We start from the raw sequence: 25,822 nt of genomic DNA on the forward strand, positions 1-25,822 counted from the left end.
CCTTGTTTTCAGAGGATTGAACCTTTGAGCACTGTTCAAAAGAGAGTGATTATGAGATTTTTCAGTGGACATTTCTTTTTATATGTCCAGGATGATTATTTGATTGCATCACAACAATCAAGTCATATATTCATTTAGATCAGAAATTTTCTACTCTTTTAGTAGTCTTGAAATTCCAAATTGGATCATGCTGCTTCTACTGCAATACTGTAACTCAGTAAATATAGTATTGCTGCAAACACCACAGGTTTTGAATTGATTTTTCAAAGCCTTGGGTCTAAGGTTTGTCTGAACTGCTCTTGACTTGCTCAGAGCTATTTTTTTAATGTTTCACTCTTACAGCAATTTTTGGTAATGACCAGGTGGTTATGTCTAACCTATCTTTGCGCGATAATACAAGTACGTCTGACACTTATGGAATGCACCGTACCTAGTGAACTGAGATGTAATGTTTACTTGCAGACCAGTGAAGAATGAGCAAACTATAGTGTTAGCACACATATGGGAAGAACCTATTCGGATCACAGAGTGAGAAAGAAACTTGGACGCATTCCTTCTGGTGAAGGACTCATAATACTGTCATTGGCCATATCCACACATGCACCAGACTGAAGCCATTAACCTTAGAACCCATAAGGGCAGTGGAGGGGTGACTGCAATATCAAGAAAAGGGCTAGATACTAGAATGCTTTATATAACAATTTTAATTGCACTATTTCCAACCCAATGTATTCTGTGATTCTGTGATTTTTGAGAATTTTGCTGTGAGGAAGTATTCATTTCTTTACTTTCTTTTTACTTACTTTTTTTTTTTGGTAAAAATTTAATCTGAAGTAATGATGATTCTTGTATTAGACTATTAAAGTTTAAATCACACTAATAACACATTCTTGGCTTTATGTATAAGGCATATATCCTTTTTACACATAGTAAAGATTTTAAATTTAACAAACATGAAAATGTAACAAGCCTAAAGGAAATTAGGCGTCTGCGAAGGAAATAAAAAGGAGGAGAATGGGATGAAAAAAAATAGGGTAACAGTCACACAAATTATGTTACCTCACAGCCAGCCACTGTCGATCCACCAGAAGATGAACTTTATCAATACGAATGTTGTTAGCATAGTGGAATCGTTTTGGCAAATCAGGCGTCAGATAGGGTTTGAAGTGCTGAGGGGAGCTTTTGCACTGTGCAAGAGCAAAGAGTCCAGTCATGAGCTTCACTGTTTCAAAAAACCACCCATCATTCAAAATTATCACAAACATCGTAGTGACATGAATGTAATCACAGAGCCCATTATTCACAGATAGCTTCTCAGATAACCTGCAGATGTCATTTTTGGCCCAGAAAGCAATGGAAGGAAAAGTGGCTCTTTTTTGGAACTGTTCAAAAATATGGTATATGTAATATGTATACCAAGTCCACAAATACTGAGGTAAAGGTACACCCAAGGCAGAAAGACATTCAGTAGTAATGTTTAGTCTACCTGTTCCTACTAATATCACTGGCATCTAGTTGGTAAGGTTACACTTTACAAGACAAAGTTCCCTGGCAGTTTATTTCTGCCATATTCTGTTACTTTACCATTCAATACATAACAAAGCAAGCCAAGTATATATAACATAGCCCAGTCTAGGGTTTCAGCTGCAAGCCTGAACATGTACTCTCGTGCTATGTAAATGTCCATTGCTCAGCTGTTAGCTAAAGGTCTTAGCTTTTACATCCACATTTAATGTGTTAATATAGTTCAAAACTGTTGTGTTAGCAGGCATGCCATGAATGAGCTTGGAATTGAGAGCCTAATGATAGCCATATGACATGCTGCAAAGACTTAACTATACGTGGCCATTAGAAGCCATTCCAGCTGGCTGCAAGCATCATGGCAAAGTTTCAGAAGTGTTGCTCCTGATAAGGAATCCAGCCCTGGGACTACACAGAACATCTAAAATGCTGAGGGAAGTGCTGTTAGCAAGGTGGCTAAGCCACGGAAGTGGACCTCTTTCACCACAAAGGCTGTACAAACTATAGCGTGCTTAGAGTCTGATCTGACATCTTCACCTTTAAGTACTTGAGTTGTATGGTCTGCACAGAATGAGATTAACATGTGAAGTAAGTGTGCCTCAGTAGTCATCAAAGAAGCACAGAGGAATCCATGCACATGAAAAATAAGGATTCAATGTGTTTGCTAACCCAGGAGAAGAGGTTTAATTAAAGGGAAAAATAGAGGAAATCAACATACGACTTTAAATCTGTTGATCAGCAATTAATATACAACGCACAATTCCCTTCTCTGTCCAAAACCCTCATTCTAAGAACTTGAGAGGGACAAAATACACTAACCATTTGTGAATAGAAAAGAGGACGTATCCTGATACCGGGCTATTCCCATAAGGCAAGAGATATTACATCTCTGTAGCTATTAGCAGTAACAGCTTCAACTGAGGTTGAGAACATGCATTTTGTGATATTCCCCTCACATTAATGCTCTTTGATATGACAGACTCCACATCATATAATGAGGTAGGGGATGTAGCACTGAAAAGCTCCTTCTGCTATTTCCAACCATTGGTATCCTACTCCTGTATCTACTTTGAATGCTGGTGAATAGAAGACATGCTCTTAGGCATTCAGAATCAAGAAAAAATTAAACAGGAAGGTTCGCCGCCCTTTGGACTTCAAAGGCAGGCAAAAGCTTAGTGTAATATTGCATAACTGAGCTGTTAAACAGGTTAAAGGAAGACATCTAGTGGTGCTTTATCAGAGACATGCCCAATGGGGAGCCCAGAATTTTTCCAAACTGAAAGCATTTGTTCTAAAAGTACTAGAACTTCTGTCTACTGCTTGCCCTAGGACAAGTCACACAAAAGAATGAAGAAAAGAAGGGGAATTTATGCCAGCACATAGAGAGTAAGTAGTTTAAATTAATAACTCACTGTAAATTGTAAATGCAAAGAAATACAAAAAGACAACTCTCCTACAAGTTTTTTAGTCTGTCTACCACATTCATCCCAGATGTATTAATGTATATCTTGAACAGTAAAAAAAAAAAGGCAGTGAGTTATCTATCTAAAACAGTGTAAGAAAAAAACATGCACTGTCACATCATCTTTCAATAAAAGAAATAGACTTGGACTTCCTTTGTTTGGCACTCTGTTCTGCACTCCTTTGTTTGCATCCTTCATAGCTCAGCTGTCAAAGTGTATCCAGAAAGAGCCATGGGAGCAATATGGGAGACACAGGCAAACTTGGACCTGCCCTTAAGTGCTACATCCACACAGCATGGCAGAGACCCAAGCAGAAATACCAGTATGGGTCCTAGGGGTGGTGCAGCATACATAAAAACCTTGCAAGTATTTAAGTGATACATCATAAAAGATCTTAAAAGAGCCACACTGCCTCATGCCAGAGGTCCATCTTGCCTAGTACTCTGCTTCAAATCAGATCTCCAAAATTCCCAGAATCAGATACTTAGAGAAAGTGTGTAAGAACAAGTATCAAGTATCAAATTAAGCTTCTTTCTTGTACCTGCTCAGTTTCCTCTAGGCTTCAGGAATTTTTTAAGTCAGAGGTTCCTTGTGGATCATGTTTATAAGCACTTACAGGGTTGTCCTGTAATAATGTGTCTAAAATCCCCCTTTCCTATTTTTATTTCCAGCCTCTACAACACTCTGTGGCAACGTATTCTATGATGTCATTATCTGTTGTGTGGAAAAGTTACTTTAACCTAGCCTAGCTGCAGCAATTGTGGTCCATTGCTAATAGATGCCTGTTATGTGAAGCATCTCTGTGCTGTACTGTGTTTTATAATGAAGATATACCCTACTTTCTCCATGTAAAGTCCACCACTCCTCTTTCAAAGTGAAGCACAGAAAAATCTATTGCTCTGAACAGAGGTCCCCTATGGCAAACCTTGGTGCATCATCTTTGAACAACTTCCAGAACTGCCTCCTACAGTACACTGGAGTCAGTACACTATTTGAACAGGCACTGTAGTCTCATTTTTTTACAAATTGTCCTTTTTGATCAGAGTTCTATTAAGAGTAGCTATGAGAAAATGTTATGAAAATATTTACTCACCGTGAGGTTTTTAACAATTCCTTCTGAGTCAACTGTCAAAAAGAAAAGATGAATTAACATATATTCAAACAGCTGAAGGTCTAAAGCCTCATGAGAAAAATTTCAACATGCTTTCTGTCTCTGAAATTGATTTTCTTTACTAGCTTGTGAAGACATAACAGGTAGGAATTTTATGTTTCCAAGCGTAACTGTCAGTACCATAGGAATGTTACGCTTCCAAGGGTAACTGCCTGTAAGCGTGCCTGTGGAAGTACCTAGCACTTTGGGTATGTCAAGACAGACTGTAGAAAACTGCCATGGTGATGATTGCCAACACCTAAAGCTGACAGATCATCAGACCCAAGGGTTTTTGTCTCATCTAACCTCTGTTTGAAGTATAAATTTTTTTACATTGAGCTGGACCTGGAGTACTAATTTTGTATTCCACTTCCAGCAACAGTCACAGAAAAAAATTTGTCTGTCTTAGTACTTTCGCCTTCCAAATTTTCAAAGAGTGACTTTGACCATTTGACATTAGCTTTCTAAAAACAAATCTGAGCATTTTACAGAAGAAAAATTCCTACAGAAAAGTAGACTGTTAAAGGAAATAAGTCAACAATTATATTGAGATTGAGACACATACAAAACATCATTATTTTCTCCTCCCTCATTACTCTGCTTCTGTCTGACTTAGACTGCTTTCTACTTAAACCAAGGAAAGGCTTCTATATGTTATATAAATATTGTGCCTACACATATAAATACAATTAGAAAGGACAAATAAAAATTTTAATGGGGTCCCAGCTCTTACTTGAGATCTGCAAGAAATATGCCTCTAAGAATACTTTAAAAATTCTATAAAGTCTATACACAGAGCAATTCCATGATTTTACCTGCATTTTATTCCCTGACACAGAAAGGTTTGGGATTTTTTTTTCCAGTCTGGTAGCAGTGGTACCTATTTCAAGTCAGAGTCAGCTCACATGGTTTCAATTTTCTGTTCTTTTGTGATACTACCTAAAGGGCTCAACCAAGGCTTAGATTCCACTGTGCTAAGGTTCAGATTCTGTAACTTTGTACACCCAGTTAGAAATATTCTCTGCTTCAAAAAGATCGACTCTGACAATGTTGTACAAGAAATCTGTGAAGAGCAATGCACTTACAAAGGATCTGAATTCTGGTTCAAAACAATAAAACTACCTTTACTTCATCTTTCTATGCCAAGAAAATACAAATTAGAGTCTGAAACAAGCTTTTCTAACCTTCAATTTCATCTAAAGGGGTCATTCTTGCAAAAAATACCTAAACAACTTCCGTGGATGATTAGGTTCACTCTGCTGTTTATTACTGATTATCCATTTTCCTTATTTATATATTTATTTCCTGCTATATTGATTATGCAATCCCAGAATTTATCCCCACTTACAGGTAAAATAGTCCTTTGGAACATTTTGTGCTCGAATGCGGGCTGCAGGCCCATCATACATGAAGAAATCAACCTGTTTGAAGTAATTAGTCATATATTCTAACTGTTTGCAATAGGTCTTCTCCATCCCTAAAGGACAATATAGAAACAGTTATTTTTTATATGCAATATATGGCAAGGAAGATTAAGTTATTATAAAATAGATTAAAACTAGTAAGCACACATATTACACAGAGGAAGAAAACAGTTACTCTGTAAAATTCAGATTGAAAAAAGAAGTATATATATTACCATGATCAGCTAAAACAATGAGGTTTACACAGTTGTGGAGGTTTCTTTGTTTAAGTCCATCCATAAGCATCCCCAGTGCTTGATCTGCTACCTGTAAGGCTTTAATTACCTGTGAGATAAACCAGTTACATTAGAATTTTCTTTCTGATTTCAAGTTTTCATTTAAATGCAATCATCAAAGTCTAAAAAAGTGAGCTTTTCTGTCAGTTTTCTGGTTCTTAAATTGCTTCCTCTTTTCTCTTTCCATTACCACTAGAGTATAGATGTGCAGAATTCCACTACTTTACCACAGAATATTCAACTTAAAAAGACTCACAAATAATTTTTTCTACTACTCCAGAAAAACTAAGTGTTAAAATATGTTTATTGAAAGGAATAAAGGAACACATTCAGATCAAATTTGTTCCTCACTCCCAAATTTATATAAAAATATCATATTTATAACATTAAATACTATTTTTGTTCTGGTATGAACATGTCATCACACTAACAATAAGTGGTGCTTCAAAGATATTAACACACGTGTATTATCTGTAAGAGCAGTATAACATCCAAGAAGGCACGGTGCCTTTGTCTCACATATACAGTCCCTTTAAACTTCCTACAAAAAACACTGACCCCCACTGAAGTAAAAGAAAAGAAATCCAGCACAGCCCACGCTGCAGCCATTCACAGAAGATGCCTCTTCCTACTTGGCACAGCTGACTTATATTTCTTCTCTAAGTCCTACAGTAAGAATGATTCTCAACTGAGTCTGAGAGCTCCGTGTCTGAGCACTTGCACCCTACTTGTTCCCCTAACTGCTGCACTCTTAAATGTCTTGTGTGCCTGGACAATGTGCACATATAAAATTACACATACAATAAGCACTTTATATACAAAAAACCCTGAGTTCCTTTTCCATTTAGGGACCCTAAAACTATCCTACAAAGATTGGTTTTTCTGTCCTTGTTCGCTACAACAAGACCTTTTGCTGAAGACCATTTTCAAATATATTAAAGAAGGCCATTCCAGGAAGGAGCTGATATCATAAGTCCTAAGATCCTTAAAGGCTGAACTTTTTGCCTGCATGCAAGTAGAAATATAATATTTTTGGGTTACAAATTAAGAAACATTGAAGTACAGTGTTAGGAATAAATAAAGGACAATTCTAAGGATTTGTCTGGCCACATGCTTCCAAGTATCACTTGGCAATATAATTAAAGTTCAGTCTGAACTTAACCATTAATATTATTTCTAATAGTATGATCTTAAATTGTTTTCTGCTAGTCTGTTTGGATACAGCTCTTTTGATTCACACACAGTGTTGGAATCATAACAGTGGGCTCAACCACAAGTAAAAGTTCTTAGTAAAAATTCATAAAACAGTCATGGCAATTTTTAATCTACTATCCAGGTATATAAATTGTTTAAATTCATAGTACAACACCATTTTTAGTGTGATTTAGTCTAAGAAAAGTATAAACTACTTACACCACCGCTAACTGGTCCAAATGAATGTCCAGAAGAATCTGGTTCTTCGATATATAAAGTGTAGAAATCAGGCCTCAAGTTAGAAATAAATAAGAATAGCATATTAAGAGGATTTGGAGGCAACATTTGAAAAGAACACTTTTACTTGAAAAATAAATATTAAACGAAACCTTAAAAGTCCATACAGCAAATATGATCATTCAACTTCCTTTGAGTTTTGTAATTAAACAACACAGGCTATTACCATTTCCAAAACAGTACCTAGTGTCTTCAATGGTATCCAGAAATCACTCTGAAAAAATTCAAGACATCAGACACCAGAACAAGCTGTTCCTTTTTGAGATGTAAATGGAACTAGCATCTAAAGGATCTCTTCCTGATTGAGCAGTGAGGCTCTAGAGAGCATCTCCTAACTGCACATTAGGATTTTGTAAACATTATCATATAAAAGATTTCACTTGCTTACATATCACAAAACTAACACCACAATTGGTAAAGATATATAATTTCCATCTTGAATTACTTCCTGCAATTACTTTCAAAGATTTAACCTTTGTTGTGTAATATCTTTCATATGAAATCTTTTATCCGTAGACTAGAAACTGAATATTCCATGTTTCCTCTAGGTCACACATCAAGAAAAAAGACACAACAATAAAATAGAAGTACTTTTACAACAGTACACCCCATTCAGAAATATGTTCATTTTTTCATCTTTTGTATGTACAGCCTGATCCTGAAAATTATTAGGTGTTCTTATAGAACAGGTTTAAGTTCTGCAAATTATCATTTGAGACGATGATTCACCTACAGAAATTTCAATTGTTGAGCATTAAAACCTTTCTAAGCTATAGTCTCTTGGACATTACTAAGTATTACCTCTCAGATTTGTTCTTATCAAGCCATTCCAATATTCCTGAAATTCTCTGTTCATATATAACTGAACTGAAAAAAAAAAGTTTATGTTAACAAGACTTTCTGATAAGTGCTTCTAATTCCAAGATACAGAGAAAGTGTCCAGACTCTAGTCATGTATTAAAGTCATAGATTTGGAACTCAACAATTATGCATTTTAACAAAGTACCAGTCATTAGTTTTATTATTCTCATTTTTGCTTGACTGTTACTCACTTCTAATGGTAAATTAGACACATCCTCATTATGCAAACACAAACATGTGATGTTGATGGGATTAATCATATATTTATAAATATATGCAAGAAAAAAAAGAGATTTAAAATTCAGGAAATAAATCTAAAGTACAAGTCAGAGTAATTTTTATTCTTTCCAGCATGCATAAACCTTAGGCTTTCATATTTTAAAAGTAAGTAATATCCCCATCAAAATCTTTGTGAGATCATGCTTTCTCTCCTGTGAAAGAAGTTACCCATTATTAGCTCTGCTTTACCTCAAAGTCGTGTACAAGCTTTGTGTTACTTACAGTACTCAAGTGTTTTCTGAGTACCAATCCTACATATCACTGCAAAGCCTGTTACCTATAGAGACTTACAGTTATATGTTTGCTTTAGATTATCTTTGTAAATGCGAAGAATCAGGGAAATTTCCTGAAATCATCACAAAAATTTAGAAATAATTTACTAATATCAATGCCTTCCATAACAAGAAAAATAAAAACAAACAACCCCGCAACCAACCAACCACCACCACCAAATAATAACCAACAAAAAACCCCACAAAAAAACTATGAAGGTAATTGTTACTTCACATGTGGAACCTATGAGTTAGCTAAAAAAAAATAGAGAACTATGATTCAGCATCAGAGTGCACATTATTAAACATGCAAGCAAGACTAGAGGGAGTTCATCTAGAACTCGCCTTCCTTTAGTAACTTCCGTATCCAGCATCCTCTCTTCAATTACCTTCTGTCTCCCATAGCCTCTTGCCATGGCTTCCAAGTTTGTGTTCATTTTGTTAGGTTACAGGTTATCTGAAAGCTTATTCTCAAGTGCAGGTATTTTTAAAGAGCTGTATAATATGTGTAGATTTTATGTATGGAAATATGGCAGTCATTGGTGCAGCTTAGCAGTGGCTACTAATCAGTTCCAGGATGCTTTCCTAGTGTTTTGCAGTTGGCTGAAAGTTTCAAAACCATCTAGGAGAGCAGAATACACAGTATCCTTTGACTTTCTCATTGTGAATCCTCTGAATTGTTTTGAAAATTTCAACTATTTTTGGTAGTTCCTTGGCAAAACCTGGATGATGTGACATGGCATTTATCTGTCAGACTTGTTTAAAAATCCTGTACTTAACTTCCTTCAACTGTCAAATAGCAATCTGGATTTTTGGAGTAATTTGCAGGAATTTAGTACAAGCCCTATTAAATCTTACCTGTTGAATATGGTGTACAAGTTCGGGTATGTTCCATTAATTTGAACATCAGAGCCTGGCCAAAAGAAAGTGCCTGCTTTCAAATTTTGGTACATTGCTGTCAGCCAGATCTATGGGTAAAGATACAAACAAATTATTTTATGTAATTTAATCACTGAAGGACCTCAGATCACTAAAGTAGAAATACATAATTGGATCAGAAATATGTGCTACAAGCATGCATTTTTCTTTTTTCTTTCACACATCACACAGTTGCCTAATGACTGTATTTGATTTAAAGTTTGTTTTTTATGTGCACATTCTGAAGAAAAATTAGTAGCATGGAAGAAACAGTGTTGTCATTTCTTGGATATTGTCAGCAAAGAAAAAAATCATACAAGTCCTTCCATAATTGGCAATAAGCAATGATCTTTCTTGCTGTGGCAAATGCCAGTGGAATGAATCATGAAGATGGAAGAGTGGTTCAAAGCTGCCTCAGGGATAACCAGACTTGACAGCAGGAAACATTTCTTTTCAGATACAGTGGTCAAACACTGGAACAGGCTTTCTAGAGTGCTGGTTGCTGCCCTATGCCTGTCAGTGTTTAAGAGACATTTGGACAATGTCCTTAACAAAGTGCTTTAACTTTTGCTCAACCCTGAACTGATCAGGCAGCTGGACTAGAAGATCATTGTAAGTCCTTTCCAACTGAAATTATTATATCCTATTCTATTCTATTCCTATTTTTATTCTAAATATGGATTCTAGTTATATGATTTTATTATATGAGAGTATATTTTTATTAATTCTAAAAAGTGTGCCTATGGTTCTTTTACAAACTTGATGGAATCCTTCAAGAATCAATAGCACCAAAACCCATGTATTTGAGTATACTATAAACATGACTACACAGATACACACACACACACACACACACACATATATCAATGTATATTAGTAGATGTACTATATACTGCCTATGTAATTTTTTTATTTTTAGTACCGTTATTACAGGTTGATATTTCTATTAAACTAATAATAGTAACCATAGCCATAGATACAATTGGGGAGTGTTATGAAATGTGCCATACGTTATACATAATTGTTAATTTTTCTGGAAATCAAGCTTTTTGCTACTCCCTTCCTTGCTTTTATATGCCTGAACATTTTAAGTGTATTCGTAAATTGATATAATTTGGAATTAATTTTCAGATTTCGTTTTGTAGTTAGTTGCCAAAAGACTAACAAAAAAATACCCCAAAATCAAATGATACCAAAAATTTACTGTGGCTCCTTGTGGCAAGAAATCCATTCCAATATTAGCCAAAATATTTAAGTCTTTTTTTTACTAATACCACTTTAAGTGAAAATGTTGTCTCAGAATTAACCTTTTAAGATTCTTTTACTTTCATAAAAAGCAAAGAATTTTGTAGACAGCCTATAGGTTATTTAGTACTTACTGCAAATATATTGCACAGTTTTGTATTTTATTCCCTTTTTGTGTGGTTTTATTGTATGACGCATGAGCCACTCTGGACTTAAGAAAATGTTATAGGAGAAAGAAACCTACTGGTTGCCCTTTCCACCATGAAGGATTGAATTTTTCCATCCCTGAAAGTGAGAAATGCTCATTCAAGTCTACATCATACATGCTGTTATCAATGATACCATGAGATTCTGGATACAATCCCTGCAAAATGAAAATAAACAAAATGAAATGCTTAGTCTTGAAATCAAATGGACCCTAAACTATGTTTCAAAGCAATGCTACAGCACTGCAGTTTTTTTAGGACTGTATTATCACAGAAACAGAACAAACTTTCCTAATTCACACAGATCATCAACTTCCTGCCAACGAATTTATTGTGTCTGCCAAGTTTCCTTGAATTTCCATATTTTCTTCCCAGCCCCATTAAAACATGAGGTGCTATGGATTAAGTACCCCATATGTCACACGGCTGTATATCAGCTGCTAGACCCATCCAAACACATACTGTCATCCATAGACTGTGTCTGCACCCATACTCACCCATATCCACTTAGACTGACAAAGATCAAGACTAATGGGCTCACAGGCCAGGGTCAGATAGTATACATATATAGCCACATAGATCATGCCTGTCTCAGCATCTCTATCTCTCTTCTATACCTATAGCTTGAGTTTCCACGTCCCACAGAAAGACTGGCACCACAAAATCCTTTCTCTGTCATCCAGATAATGAAAAGGAAAAACATCAAATTCTCACTTACTGTGACAATAGTATAGTGGTTTGGAAAGGTTTTTGTGGGGTAAACAGCTCTCATGTATTTTGAATGTGTGCCACATGTTTCTGCAACAGATCATGGTAGTAATATAAATTTTCTTATAATTTGTTTAATTGAAAACTAAGTCTTAAAAACAAACAAACAGACAAACAAACAAAAAATCACCACAGGCAGCTGCTGTAGTATTAGACGGAGAAATGTGACTCCAAAATAAGATGCCTGCATTCCTGGTGTCTCCTTGTGAGCTAAGCCTACTGTCCCATTGTACTCAGTGGACCTGGATGCTCAATTCAGCTGCCTAAATCCTAGAGGCCTAGGGTTGTTTGAGAAGTCTTTTATGATCCTGTTTGGCCTTAGGTGCTGCTCCTACATCCTGTCTGCCAACCCAAATAAGTTTCTCAGATACTTCTGAGGTCCATCTTTATGCAATGAGATTGAAGTCTGACATCAGACCAAGCAAGATATTCTGCAGAGCTGATTGGTGACCAGTAGGGAAGGACTCAGTTGCTTAAGCACTGGAGCTGGGTGCCTTTTCCAGATATCCTCTAATGTCCAAGACATCTGCGTAAAAGTTGGCAGATCTGTGTTCTTCTGACACGGCTGCTGAAGGCCACGGCACTCTGAAGAATGCTAAACACATAGTTTAAGGCAACAATTTGTCCTGTGGCACCCTTTGTCTGTCGGTTGAGCTGCCTTGTTCTATAGGCTCTTGCACTGCACTGTACAGACTGCACTAACCATGAAGGCACTGACTTCAATGAGCATGTCAACATTTCACATCCAGACACCTCCAAGAATATGTCTAAATGTAGACATATGTAGACATGTAGGTGTCCTGATATATAGTGAATCCCACCCCAGGTGTCCTACCTGTATCTCCAAACGTTGCATTATTTTTAATGAATCCAAGGTATGTAGAACCTGAGCATCTCTAATGTCTAAATCCACTGTAGTATCCAACTTATTTAACCAAAAAAGATAGGTGTGAAGACTGGAAGATGTCTTAATGACATTTTTAAATCTAACTCTTAACTATATTAAGCTGTAATCAGATGATTATTTCATTCATACTCAAATACTTTACTCTTTGATGTACAGAATTTCAATCAAAGAATGGAAGCTGATTTCAACTAAACAACGCAAATAATGAAAGTCTGAAAGTTTTCAACAAAACTGTGCCAGTAGGTACTGAAAAAAAGGCTTAAAGAGTGTTTGAAGAAGGGCTAAATAATTGACAAATACATGAGAAAATCAGCATAATTTTTTATGGATTTCTCTTGAACAGTAAAGGGGATATATTCATAGTGTACATATTTTGTAACAACTAGCTTGAAAGCTCTATGGAAAGTTCTAGGTTAATGGAGTTAATAGAGAGAAAATATTTTATGCTACAAATCAACATTACATTTTTTCTTTTGCAAAGAAAGTAATTTCCATTTCCTGTAGATTTATGAGAAATATAAGCATGAATGTCCATAAGTAATTGACCACAAAGATGAGTAATGCTGAATAATATCTGTTCTTTTTTGAAAGTAGTTTTTGGAAACATGCTCATTGCATCGTATTCGTGCCTTTTGTCAATTTGGCATTTCCTTTTCACCTGTTTCAAAAGACTGGAACTGAGCACTACTTCAGCATGCGTGATTTCTTCAATGATTCAGGTTCCTTCAAGTCAGAACGACATCAAAGAATAAACCATTTGCACAAGAAGTCAGGTTTGCACATTTCTTCAAGCTCAGGCTTCTGGATACTGTCATTATCCACAAACAAGATTCTTAAATATTTAGTAAAATTTAGTACTTTGTAACATTCAGGAGAAGTTTTCAAATGAGCACTATAGAAACGTAAAATGACATATTCAGAAGAGATACAAATACTGTCAATTTAGAATATTACTGCTGAGAAGAAATTAATAAATATGCAGACATTTTGTCCATGTACAAAGTGTCTTGAGAGCTCTGTGTAGTGAGGAAATTTTAATTAAGTGTACACTAATGGCTCTCATTTTTAGAGCCCTTTAGAGCACAAGCTGAAGATCTTCAACCTACTCTTCCTGCCAATATTCAGAAATATTGGAAAATAGTTACTTGAGCCTTACTGCAATAATATCAATATTAAATTATACCAATATTTAAATTATATTTCATTTAAGTCTAATATAATCATATTCGCTGTCATACTTTTAAACATGGAGCTTCTCTTTAACATCTTAAAATATCTGACTTGAAAAAATGAATCTTTGAGGAAAATTTTCCAATAATTCAATGCATTTTCTCTTAGTATTATACTTCAATGTTGATCTCCTTAACAGCTATTCAACTGGTTTTCAATGCAGAACAGAGAATGCAGGAAATTCTTCCCCATAATTTTTTCTCAGTATTAAACAACTTATTTAATAAAAAGCTGCTGACCAGTACTAAAGGCCTTGTTAAAAAAAGTCATATTTGCTCTGCAGTCAAATACAAGAATTAATGTAGAATATATAATAATGAAAATATACAACAGATGAGGGAAACCTGATTTCTGATTTTTTTATTGCTGAGCAACACATACGCATGACAGGAGCAAAAGGGACTGGAGAGGTTGCATGCAGATTTTAAAGAATGTAGTCAAAGCACTCTTGGTAACTTACTGAGTTTTTCAATATTTGGCAGCAAAGAACTCCAAGTTTGCAAGTACTCTGCTCTGAACCCATCCATTGAAAAAAGGATAAGTGGTGGCAGATCAAAACTACAAGAAAACAGGAGTTTATCATGATAAAGAAGTTTGGAGTGTTGGTTACTTTTTAAGCCTGGAAAAAGAAACTGGGTTTTGTTAACATTTTAATTAAAGATATTTAATTACAAGTACAAATAAACAGAAATTCTGCAGGCTAGCCTACAAATACAAACCCAGATTAAAGAACAGCCAAAGTACATATGTACATAGAAATGGGTTAAATTCTGTCTCTTGAGTCTTAATGCATTTTAAAAAATCTTTCAGGGTAGCTACACAAGGACTGCAAAAGTACAGCAGTCTCCCAGCAAGCAGTTATGGTCAATTAGCCTCAGTGCTGAGAAATGTTATGTATTTGCAACGTCAAGTTTGGCTAACCCCTTACCTTACCACATTTCCTTTATGAAGACATCACTTAGCAGCCCGTGCTCTTTGTGGATTATATCTTTCAAGTTTCCCAACTCTCATGGAGCCGGAGAACACTTCTTTGCCTCCAGGCCCCTGACAAACTAAACTTAAAGCTACAAAAGAAAAGCAGCAGCTGCTAATGGGCTTAGGGTACGATTTTAGGTAAAGAAACAAAGATAACAGACTCAGATCTGAATTCACACTGTATAATAATGGCCAGTCTTCGCGAACGAAGATTTGGGGAAAGGTCTTTTTTTACCTTTCCAGCCTGCGCAATGGATTTTTTTAGGTGAGACACAGCCTGCGCTGAACCGAGCCCACCCTTTAATCCTAAGGTTCATCTGCCGGGGCCAAGCAAGCTTGGACAATGGCAGTGAGGTCCTCAGGACGTAGGTTTGTTTAGAGTGACCTTCTCATAGATGGATGGCCTTACAGGGCTAACGGGCTCCATCTGCCCGGGGGACTGGCTGGGATTCGAACCTGGGTCGCAGAGGTGAGAGTCCTGCATGCTAACCACTAGGCCACCAGGGGTCCCCGAATTCACACTGTAAGTACAATAAAATAGACACAAACTGCAGCTGATTTCCAGAACAATATTTAAATACTTGCTATATAAATTCAAACTAGGAGGTGAAATAAACTTCAAAGTTATTAAGGATGCTTTCTTTTAACCAATGTAAAAGGACTACTAAAGAAAAATGGTTAGAAAAGTGGAAAAAAGTGGTTATGAAGTGCTGGTGCTATAGCACCTCTTTTCTTAATACTAAGTGACAAAATCAGTAAGAAAAGTCATCTAGTTCTGCAAACTCAGTCTTTATTTTAACCATCATTATATATTCTGCAGTCTCCTTAGAAACATATAAAGAAGCATAAAAATTATGAACATGTAGTAAACGTAGTTTTGTAAAAATGTAGTTTGAAGTAGGCTTCACTACACATAGTATCTTTAAAAAGAATTAAAATCCCTATTTGTAATTTATAGGAATGGTTCATTAAATAAGTCTAGAAAATATTAGAAGATAAAATGATTGATAAAATGCAGTTACTGATAACTGACTCCAAACCAGTTTTTTAAGTAATACTTTGAGTCATAACTATTAAAAAAAAGTTACATATTGACATCAGGCAGTAATCACTACCCTAGTTTGTTTTTCACTCACAGTGGTCTTTCCAAAACAGAGAACTACACTGCCATCAATAGGTTGCATAAATACAGTTTGTATAAAACAGATTCCTGATTTGAATCTGAAATTAAAGGGAGTTTTATATCGCAATGGTCTAAAGAAACCCTCCTCTCCTAGTTTCCAAGCTTTAGCCTATGAAACTGTGTTAACTCAGCAAGTTATTTGTTAACCTAAAAAGTATATTTTTATACCTATGTTGGGAGGTGCATGCAGGAACCCATGAAGAAGCCACAATACTAATGGTCTTACTGCTATAATTAAACTAAATTGGCAGTAAAATACAATAATGGGTAACATCACAAATACCATAACTGAACCAGAAATTTAGTCATTTTTCTTTGAGGACAACTTTAAAATTATGTTTCTGCAACACAGCAAAAATAGCAAAATTGTTTTAGCATTTCTAGATATAAAGCTACTTTCATAGTTGTTTTTTTCACACACCTTTCTTCCCACAAATAATTGAAGCAAAAAAAACCCCAAACAACCCTGCTGCTTAAAGAATTGCAATCACAGATTCTAACACTTATTATTGATTGCATAAGGTGATTTATCTCAATTGCCACAGATACAATATGGTAACATAAAATGGACTGTGAACAATTTGTGATAAATGAACCTTGAGATAAGTCTAACAATTTTCCAGGTCTTTGCAGACTGACTTTCTATCTGGATTTGAACTCCTGTACTCTGCTCTAAACTGTAAATGATCAATGAATGTACAACAAAATGACAAAGGTTTTAGAAAGAAAAAGCATTCCTAGTCACAACCACTTCTGTGGAATATTCCTCAGAGCAGGAACCTTACTCTCAGTAAATATGAAAATCTGCTTCAGAACACTGCAGTATTTCTGACCATCACAAGGATTTTATTTGCTCAGAAGACAAAATTATTTTATCCTACCCAGCTGGACACTGAGGAGTTTCAAGGGACACACATGGTTCTTCTGCCCAAGATATTTCACCTAAAAGAAAAAGAAAATACTGAGTTAGCATTGAAAAAAAACCACACCAAAAGAACAAAGAAGTTTCCTGAATGATCTTTTTAGAGCACTTCCTGGAATTTTTTTCTGCTTTGATGCAGAAATGTAGTGCTAAAGATACCTTTGGAAATCAACTTAATAAGCCCTCAAATCCTGGAAGGGCTAATGCTTATAATCATAAGTTAAAAACAAAGCACATATACTATGGAGTGAAGCAAACAAACAAAATGGAGAAGAAATCACTATGAAAGCTCAGCTTAGTTTTTTTCTGATTTTAAATGAAAAATATTTAAACTGTATCCTGTCCACACTGGATTACTGCATTTTTCTTTTGCAGATACCACTCACACAGTTAGAGATGATTGCTAGGGCTCCCTTTAGCATTTTTTTTCTTTCTGTATGTAGTGGTTTAACCCTAGCTGGAAACTAAGCCCCAAAACCAGCACACTGTAAAATGCCCAAATTCCTTCAATCTTTCCTTGTTGACCACGGTTTTCAAATTTCAAGTAATTCTTTCTGTTCTCCTTTGAACATTTTCCATGTGCTTCACAACTATACTTCTGAACTTTGCCCATCTCTTTGTAAGAAATAAAGGAGGTCAATAAGATAAGAAAAAAAGAAAGCATCTTAAAAGGAAAGATTATGAAGAAAAGAGAAGAAGCAATGTCTGTTGAAGTTCTCAGTTCACCACAGAAAACCAGTAATTTCTTTCTTGGTAAGCAGCCAATGACAGGGATGTACAGTAAACTTAGGTACATCAGCTCAATCAATTTAGCACCTAGTCACACGCCTGACTGCGTTTAGCTTCAATTTGTGTTTAGATAACAAATTTAATTTGGCTGGGTTGCCTTAAATCTCTGCCACTTCACAATATAATGGAATTCTGATAACAGATACCATGTCATCAGTATACTCCTCAGATATCGTTCCTGTAATCGAAATATACCAGTGTTATCCTTTATGTGTTTAGCTAGAACCTGTATGAAACAATTAGCCATGAACAAAGATATTCAGAAATAAGTAAAACATAAGAAATACAATCTGAAAATAGATTTCTAAAAAAAAGGATGGGAAATTTTAAATTAGGGATGATTACTACAGTATGTACTTTGGATTGCAAGAAGTTTGAAGCAGAAAAATGTCTCCATCTATTCTTGGAAAAAAAATTCAAAAAAAAGAAAAAGGAAACAACCCAAAGCCCCCATACTTGGTATACTTCCGCAATATTCAAATCATTCTGTCTTTTTATGAATGACACACATTCACATTGTGCTCCAGAAACTGTTTTTCACAGTCAAAAATACCAAAAGCTTTATCTCAAAACACTGTAATTTTCCAAAATGTCACTGTCAGACTCTAGTCTTGAGAAAAAAATGCATTTACATTTATATTTTCCGTGTTTGCCCATCTATCTATTTCATGGGATAATTTATATTGAAAACTTCTTTGCATTTTGATTTACCTTTGCAAACACTGTTGTAATTTACACAGCAGTCTTTTTTCTGCAAGCAATCATCAGAACAAGAACAGTAGCTTCCAGCTATCCTTGTCTCACCACAACGGAAATTAGTGCATCTCCAAGATCGAGCTGAAAATAAGAAGAAAAATATTATGGTTCAGGTTACAGAATCTTATGTAAACTCCTTTGTGTGGAAATCCCCCAGACAGGTAAAGAAAAAAAATTACAATTTGCATATACTGCTTGAGTTGCTTTACAAGTTTTCTTTGAAAGGAAAACTCAACATTTCACTTAACACGTAAAGCATATTTCTTTGGCCATTGAATGGTAACACAGAGTTACAGAATAATTTATTTTACAAAGGTGTCCCCAAAGTCATCCTCCTCAATGCCTTCCATCTTTCCAGGAAGATCTCAACCACTTCATATTTCTCCTACAGAGAAGTAAGAGAAGAAAACTGATCTTTTTCCCGTTCTTGCCCATGATTCCTGGTAGAGAGTGAAAAAAGGGAAGTAAGGGCTGAAGTCCGCAGAAAAAGTAATAAAGATGAAGAAATATCTGACCAGCTGCTGGGAAAGCAGAGCCAGTAACTGGAGAGGAGCCTGGTCTTGATGCAGAGCTGGACTGGTCCCCTGGAAGATAAATGGACTCCTCCCATCCCATGCCCTCACCAAGGTCTGCATGAGGCTGGAGAGCATAACTGACCAGAAAACACTCACTCATTTTCAAAAGCACAAATTGTTTCAAGGGTTCTGTTTAAAGATAATGTATGTTTTCTGCTCATGCTCATTACAGCTTTGTATGTGCCAGGAAATATGCACAACAAATGCTTTGTTTATCCATAGGGGACAAAAATACAGGGATCTGATTTGACAAAGATACGAGAAGATTTTGTGTCCTGTCTATGGCCTTCTAGCAATATGACTGCAGAGGCAGCTTGACAATGCCACATCCACCTGAACATGAGGAAGAACTTCATGTGACAGAGCACTGGAACAAGTTGCCTAAAGAAGTTGTGGAATCTCCTTTCCTAGAGACATTCAGAAGCCATCTGGACACAATTCTCAGCAGTGTGTTCTAGGGGACCTGGCTTGAGCAGAGAGGTTGGACTAGATGACCTCCAGTGGTCTTTTCCAACATAAACCATTCTGTTATTTTGTGATTCTATCCCTTGAGGGAATATGACATAACTTCTGTAATAACTGCATAAATACAAGAATTACCCTTTTCCTATTACAGTCACATGAAAAAAACAAACTCAAAATAAAACGGACACCAGTGAGCACTCCTTGTAGGGGAACATACTTGGCTCCACGCAGGTGTCGTCATAGTCCCAGCAGCAGTCCCGACGCTCCTTGCAGCCACTGTCACACTGGCAGCCAAACACGTCTTTCCTGTGTGGGTCATTGCACTTGTGTCTGCAGCTGACTGTAAGGAGAAGCAGCAAAACCGAGCGTTCGGATAACCCTGTCCCAGGTAGGTCGATTAAATGGGTCATGGACATAGGCTGAGAGGAGAAACATGCTGAATAATTTCCCAAATCCGTTTCCCAAGTCATTTTCCAATGCAGTCACTAGCACACAAGCCAACGAGGCAAAACAGAAGCTGTAGAAATTCCTCTGGGTGCTGAAGGTCCTGACAGCTGTTGGGACCATGCTGGCTCACAGCCTGTGGTAGGACTGTTTCTGCAACAAGTCTCTCCAGGAGCAGTGGCACAGGAGGCAATGCCTGCATGTTCCACACTCCCAGCACGAGTAGGAGGAGACTGGCATCTCCCTTGCTCATTTCTGGGTCTGAGATGAAACAGGAAGAGTAAGCCCCACTTTGGATGTTCCCTAATACACCTGCCAAGAAGCTTCATGGGATGGGGGCTCCCTCAGGGCTGGGTACCTAGAGCCATGAGGACTCCCCAGGGGCAGCTGGGCAGGGACCAGCAGCCAGGGCCCACCCCAACGCCACAGCCGGAGCAGGGCACCTGGGGGACACCAGGGCAAATGTCCAAACATCACCTGCAGGTCCACACTAGCCTCCATATGGACAAATATTGTGTCCACATTCTCTGTACTGCAGAAATACTGTTTGAACCATGCTGAGCACCTGCATTTCCAGTTTTCTTCTCCACTCACAGTGTTAGACAGAGATAGGTATAAGTAACTACTCCAGTTTGCCGCTACAATTCTATTATAACTACCAGAAGGTTTGTGCTTTTGCCGGCTGCACTGCCTACAAAATTTGGGCTTTCATATCCATTGTGTAGAAACCATGCAGAGCTAAAAAGACTTTTTTCAAGCTAGACAGCTTGTTTCACTTGTAGAAAGTTCTCATGTTGTACCTTGCACTTGAAGTGCTTAAATCAACAACTATTGTTCAACGCAAGAAAGCCTTGCAAATAATTACAATAATAATAAACAATATATGTAATGGTCATAAATGGACCTGTCAAAAGTAGGGATGGTAAGCAGTAATTGACAGTTAAGTGTGTTATGACTGGAGTCTGTTCTGTCAAGATGGAGTTACAATTTTTCACAAATATACATAAGCATATGCTGTGCTTTTTTGGCTAAAGTTTAGAGTACTTCATTTTATTTTTTCTCTATCCAGTGGCTTTAGAACAACACAGAGTTGGTCTACGTGATTTAAAATGATACAGAATCATGAGTCTGAGTCAGAAAAAATAAATACAAAACTATGAACCTTTTCCTCTGTCTGTAATGGAGCTGTTCATACCTCTAATAATTTTCAGACCATGTTTCTAATTCTTCACAATATTTACACAACTGTGCAAGGTCAGGAATTTAGTACTTCATTAACTTTTATTTGATATAATCAATACTATTACAGGAGCTATAAGGCAATAAAAACTCAAGTATATAAAATCAATTTTATTATCACCATACACAATCTCTGTGCTAATTTTTAAACATAGAGAATGACAGATATTCCTGATTCCTTTCTAGGCCCATTCTCCCAAGATCACAATCCCCCAGCACCCACCTCGACTGTGACTCCTTTTGTTCCTTAACTGCAACACTCTTTCCCACTGCACTCATAGCAAATGCAGCTGCACAAAGGTGCGTGATGCTCAGGGCTCAGGTTGCACCTACCAGTCTGCACTGCAATACCATGGGTTGCTAATTCATCTTTCCCAAGCAAGTCTGGTTATGAAAATTGCAAATAAAGTTAGTCAGTCCCTACTTAGGGTTGCTCTATAACACCTGCATTCAGAGGCACCAAAATGATAATATGCTGATTTGGTGCCATTACTTACTTCAATTATGAGCAAGTTCTTCAAGTAAATGTCAGTGAAGACTCAACCAGTGAGTATCTACATATTTTACACAGAAAGTTGTAATACAACACCCACATCATCAAAAAACAATTACAGTTCTACTTCACCTTATTTGCTAGGCCCATAGCATTGAAAGACTTCAGAAGGAGCTAAGACTTGATCAACTACTAGGTAAACAACTACAATATGTGTTGGCTAGAACACATATGAGAAACAGACTGTGCTTCCTCGAACTCCTCCAATGTGAGGTTACTGTTGTTCTGACTCTAAAGGAAGTGTTTTATTTAATTCACTGTGTGCTGTGTTTGTTTTTTTTCATCCAGCTCATCAAAACACTACTTTGTTTTTCTAACTAAAAAATAATATTTTATCAATTCAAACCATTATCCCCTTTTTACCGTAGCTTTACAGAAATTCAAGTTTTTAGAGAAAATTCATGGTCAGTATTAGCATCAACCACTGCACTAATATACTCAAAGTATGAGTCCTGAAGATGGTCCAATGATATTTCTTCTACAAAATATTGAAAGACATTATATGTAATAAGACAATGCATATCTCAAATTTCCCAAAAGTATCAATGTAATAAAACTTTCAAATCTGTTGTGAACTAGGTTTCACATTTCTGGAAAGATCAGCAAGGCACTTGGTGGTTTAGAATAGGTTTTTTGAGTAGACCGTGAGTGTTCAGTTTTTACACAGTCCAACTTGAAAAATGCAAGGGCTTTATTTTCACAGGTGGTGAGTTTCCACAGATCATTTACATTACACTATGAAAGAGCCTTTGCTGAAAGCCTTCACCAGATCCAGCTTCATTGGTAACTATGCTGAAAGTATCATAAACATACATACCTTGCTCCTGGTTACCACGGTTCAGTCCTAGTCCTAAACCTAGTCCCAGGGATACAGCCACCAAAGCACACAGCAGAATCTGTTTCATAGACACAGGAAACCAAAGTTCACAACTGTGATAAACTGTTAAGTTTATTAGAAATTAACTGTATGATTAATATTTCTATGAACGTGTGACTTCTTATGAACTTATCCCTTCTCTGAACTTGTTAATTAAAAAATCGGAGACATTCTGAGCCTGAAGACAAGAGAAGCACAAGAATTCAGTTCACCTTGTGAATTGCTTACAAGTCAAGGCCTTTTAACCTGTGGCTAGTCCCCGTGTTGTAACTGGGGAGACTACTTTTGTAATTGAAATTAATAATAAATAATGATATAACTAGATGATACTAAATTGAAAGTACAGCTATTACAGCAGCAAGTAATTCAACTGCTACAAGTAATAAGACAGCTGAAGTTAATCCCCAAAACTCGTATTTGGTACACAGATAAGATGCTGCATTTATTATAACATTTACACAAAGACCCTTGATTTGGGGACATTATTTGTTAAGGTGAAATAACATTGACAGCACCTATTCAAATCTTCAAGCTTTCCACAGCTAACTTCTATGTCTAAATTCAAGATTACAGCTACTTATGGATAGAAAAGTTGTTCCTAATGCATATGCTCTATTCTCTGGAAGATTTATTAGGCAATCTGATTACTGTTAGTGACCATACAATTCTCTGCCTAAGCTTTCAGCAAAAAGTTGTCAAGGAAGTACTTTGTTCATATAGTTTATCAAAAACATAGATAAACAGTGTAGAATATTAACAGTTTACACCGCCAGTATTTAGATTTTGGGTTTCGTATAGGTAGGCATTTGAAAACTAGTGCATGAATATGTTTTAGGATACTTAAATTTCTCACTTTACTCTTCTAAGTAGTGCTTCAAAGCATAATTTACTTTCCTTCACAGTCACGCATTTTTCCTACATTGTTTCTCATGATTCAGTGCTTTTTACTGGAGACTTAAGGAAAAGAAGTCATATTTTTCTTCCTTATTTTTTTTTCACAATTTCCAATATTTCCCTAATATTTTATGCAATCCTTGAACAATGCAGCATTAAATAGGAAATCGTATCATGTGAAATTGTTCTGATAACATAGAGCTGAAGAATATAGTAGCTTGATTCTCTTTTTTCATTGGGCTGTTTTCAAAATTAAGTCTTGAGTCTTTCTAAAATATATATATATATCTCTAATGTTTGTTTCTTGTGTGATCACAAACAGAAGCTACAACAAAAGGTTTTAAAGCCATAACAAAACACGTTATTATTTATAAGGCAGCTGCATGACACTTAAAACCTTGGGAAAGAGCGAAAGTTGACACCATATTTGAGATGTGGGACTGACAATACTGAACGAAATGGTTAATTAGGCTTTTCCCGTGCCTTGCTTTCTGAGTGTTTTTTGCCAACCATGATCTGTTTTGTTAACGACAAATCGGAAGACAAAAAAGTAAACAAAAAGGAACTGAGGCTGTTTTGGCCACAAACGCATCTGTCTTAAGTGAATGTCTAAAAATATTGAAGCAATGTCTTTGCTGAGCAATAAAGCTGTCAGGTTAACGACGTAAAACAAAAACTGCTGGAAAAAAAAAATAAATTGCTTGATAGGTACCAGAAGAACTTTAGAAATTTGCCAGTGAAGCTAGTGCAGTCATGCAGTAAAATTTTAACCACCGATTACCAAGCTACCCCGAATGATTATATTAATAGAATTAAACTTCTAAAAATCCTGCAGATTTGAGAATTGTTAAACTAGCAGCATTGAAGAGCAGCACCTACTTACCGCACAGATGACTTTGTATTTCAGGACGCTTTTTTTCTTCACGTACTCTGTTGTTTTTAAAGATACTTCCTCCAAAGATCCTCTGTGATCCTTGGTGGTATCATCCTCAAGCTCCATTTTGCCGAGATCTGCCCCTCAGCTGGGCGTCTTCTGCCTTCCCCAGCTGGGTTAGCTGCGAGATGCTACTCCTGCTTCAAGAGTTCTTAGTACTTTGCTCATAAGTTTTTTTATGAGATCTTAGCTTTTGCATCAGTGTCAGTTTTGCAGAAAGCCAAAGTAAGCAGGAAAACGACGCTGACAGGTCAAAGGCTGAAAAGAATTATCTGTGTTCAGGGAACTCTTCAAGATAAGAATGGCACTGGGCAAACTCTTAAACGGAGATTAGGAGTTGCTAAGCGATGAAATGCAAACTCAAGTACTCAGCTATTTAGTTAAAATTCCAGAGAATTTGTTATCTTTAAAGAACGTGTTGAATATACGAAACCAACACGAAAGGAGACAGTTTCTTACTTCGTGTTCTGTGTCGCCTATGTTTTCAGATCCCTTCCCTTATTTAGCACCAGGAGATTCCTCCCGTTTAGTTTCAATCCATCTTTGTCTCACTCTTCTTTCAGCTTCTTATATGGGGTTTTTTCAGTAGCTGTGGAGGTACTGACTAAAAATGAATGGTATACAGCCAAATCAAAGCCAATAAAAAAATAAAAAGTTTTGTATAATCTATTTGTTTTTCAACTTGGTGGTTAATGGAAAGATTGGTTGTTATGAAAATGTACCTTTATAGTGTACTAGGGCTATGCATGTGTAACTATTCAGATGTTGATCTAATTCTAAAGTTGAGCACAACATGAACTGCAACTTTTAAGTAAATTTATAATTACAAAAAAAAATCCAAAACATGATACTATACAAGATGGTATGAAGAAAATTAACTCCATTGCAGCCCAAACCAGTACAATCTCTACTAATTATTTTATGTAATTTGTGTAATGCTGCTACATTATCCAGTGCATCCTATTAATCACACACACACACACACACACCCATGTCCTTTAATCTATAGAAAGATATCACTTCTTTATTCTATGGGCCACCCCTGTAAAATGTCTATAAAATGCCCATTGAGTTCCCTCCTTCCATGACTGGGATTCCATCTCTTATGGTGATTGCTCAGGACAGGAGAGGTAGTGTGTTATGTGGAGATACTGTTTTCCAAAACCTGTTCAAGTTGGGTCACACTTGCAGGTATTCTTGTGAGGC

At 36.4% G+C, this 25,822-nt stretch overlaps 1 protein-coding gene across 1 annotated transcript in view; it reads right to left on the reverse strand.

Annotated features, from left to right (window-relative positions):
* The window catches only part of ENPP3 (ectonucleotide pyrophosphatase/phosphodiesterase 3), a 36,762-nt gene extending 11,895 nt beyond the window's left edge, over window positions 1-24,867 (reverse strand). The window contains exons 1-15 of the mRNA XM_027690900.1: window positions 24,566-24,867; window positions 22,729-22,807; window positions 19,893-20,015; window positions 18,591-18,716; window positions 17,050-17,110; window positions 14,471-14,568; window positions 11,824-11,903; window positions 11,144-11,263; window positions 9,595-9,704; window positions 8,126-8,191; window positions 7,247-7,319; window positions 5,774-5,882; window positions 5,483-5,611; window positions 4,078-4,109; window positions 1,060-1,187 (exon numbers count right to left, since the gene is read on the reverse strand). Of these exons, the coding sequence (XP_027546701.1) occupies window positions 1,060-1,187; window positions 4,078-4,109; window positions 5,483-5,611; window positions 5,774-5,882; window positions 7,247-7,319; window positions 8,126-8,191; window positions 9,595-9,704; window positions 11,144-11,263; window positions 11,824-11,903; window positions 14,471-14,568; window positions 17,050-17,110; window positions 18,591-18,716; window positions 19,893-20,015; window positions 22,729-22,807; window positions 24,566-24,682 (1,451 nt within the window). The 5' untranslated portion in view covers window positions 24,683-24,867. The remainder of the gene's footprint in view (window positions 1-1,059; window positions 1,188-4,077; window positions 4,110-5,482; window positions 5,612-5,773; window positions 5,883-7,246; window positions 7,320-8,125; window positions 8,192-9,594; window positions 9,705-11,143; window positions 11,264-11,823; window positions 11,904-14,470; window positions 14,569-17,049; window positions 17,111-18,590; window positions 18,717-19,892; window positions 20,016-22,728; window positions 22,808-24,565) is intronic.
* Window positions 24,868-25,822: the final 955 nt, after the last annotated feature.

Source organism: Neopelma chrysocephalum, unplaced genomic scaffold (assembly GCF_003984885.1).
Source record: "Neopelma chrysocephalum unplaced genomic scaffold, ASM398488v2 Primary Assembly neopelma1_23, whole genome shotgun sequence".
NCBI classification, from domain to species: Eukaryota; Metazoa; Chordata; class Aves; order Passeriformes; family Pipridae; genus Neopelma; species Neopelma chrysocephalum.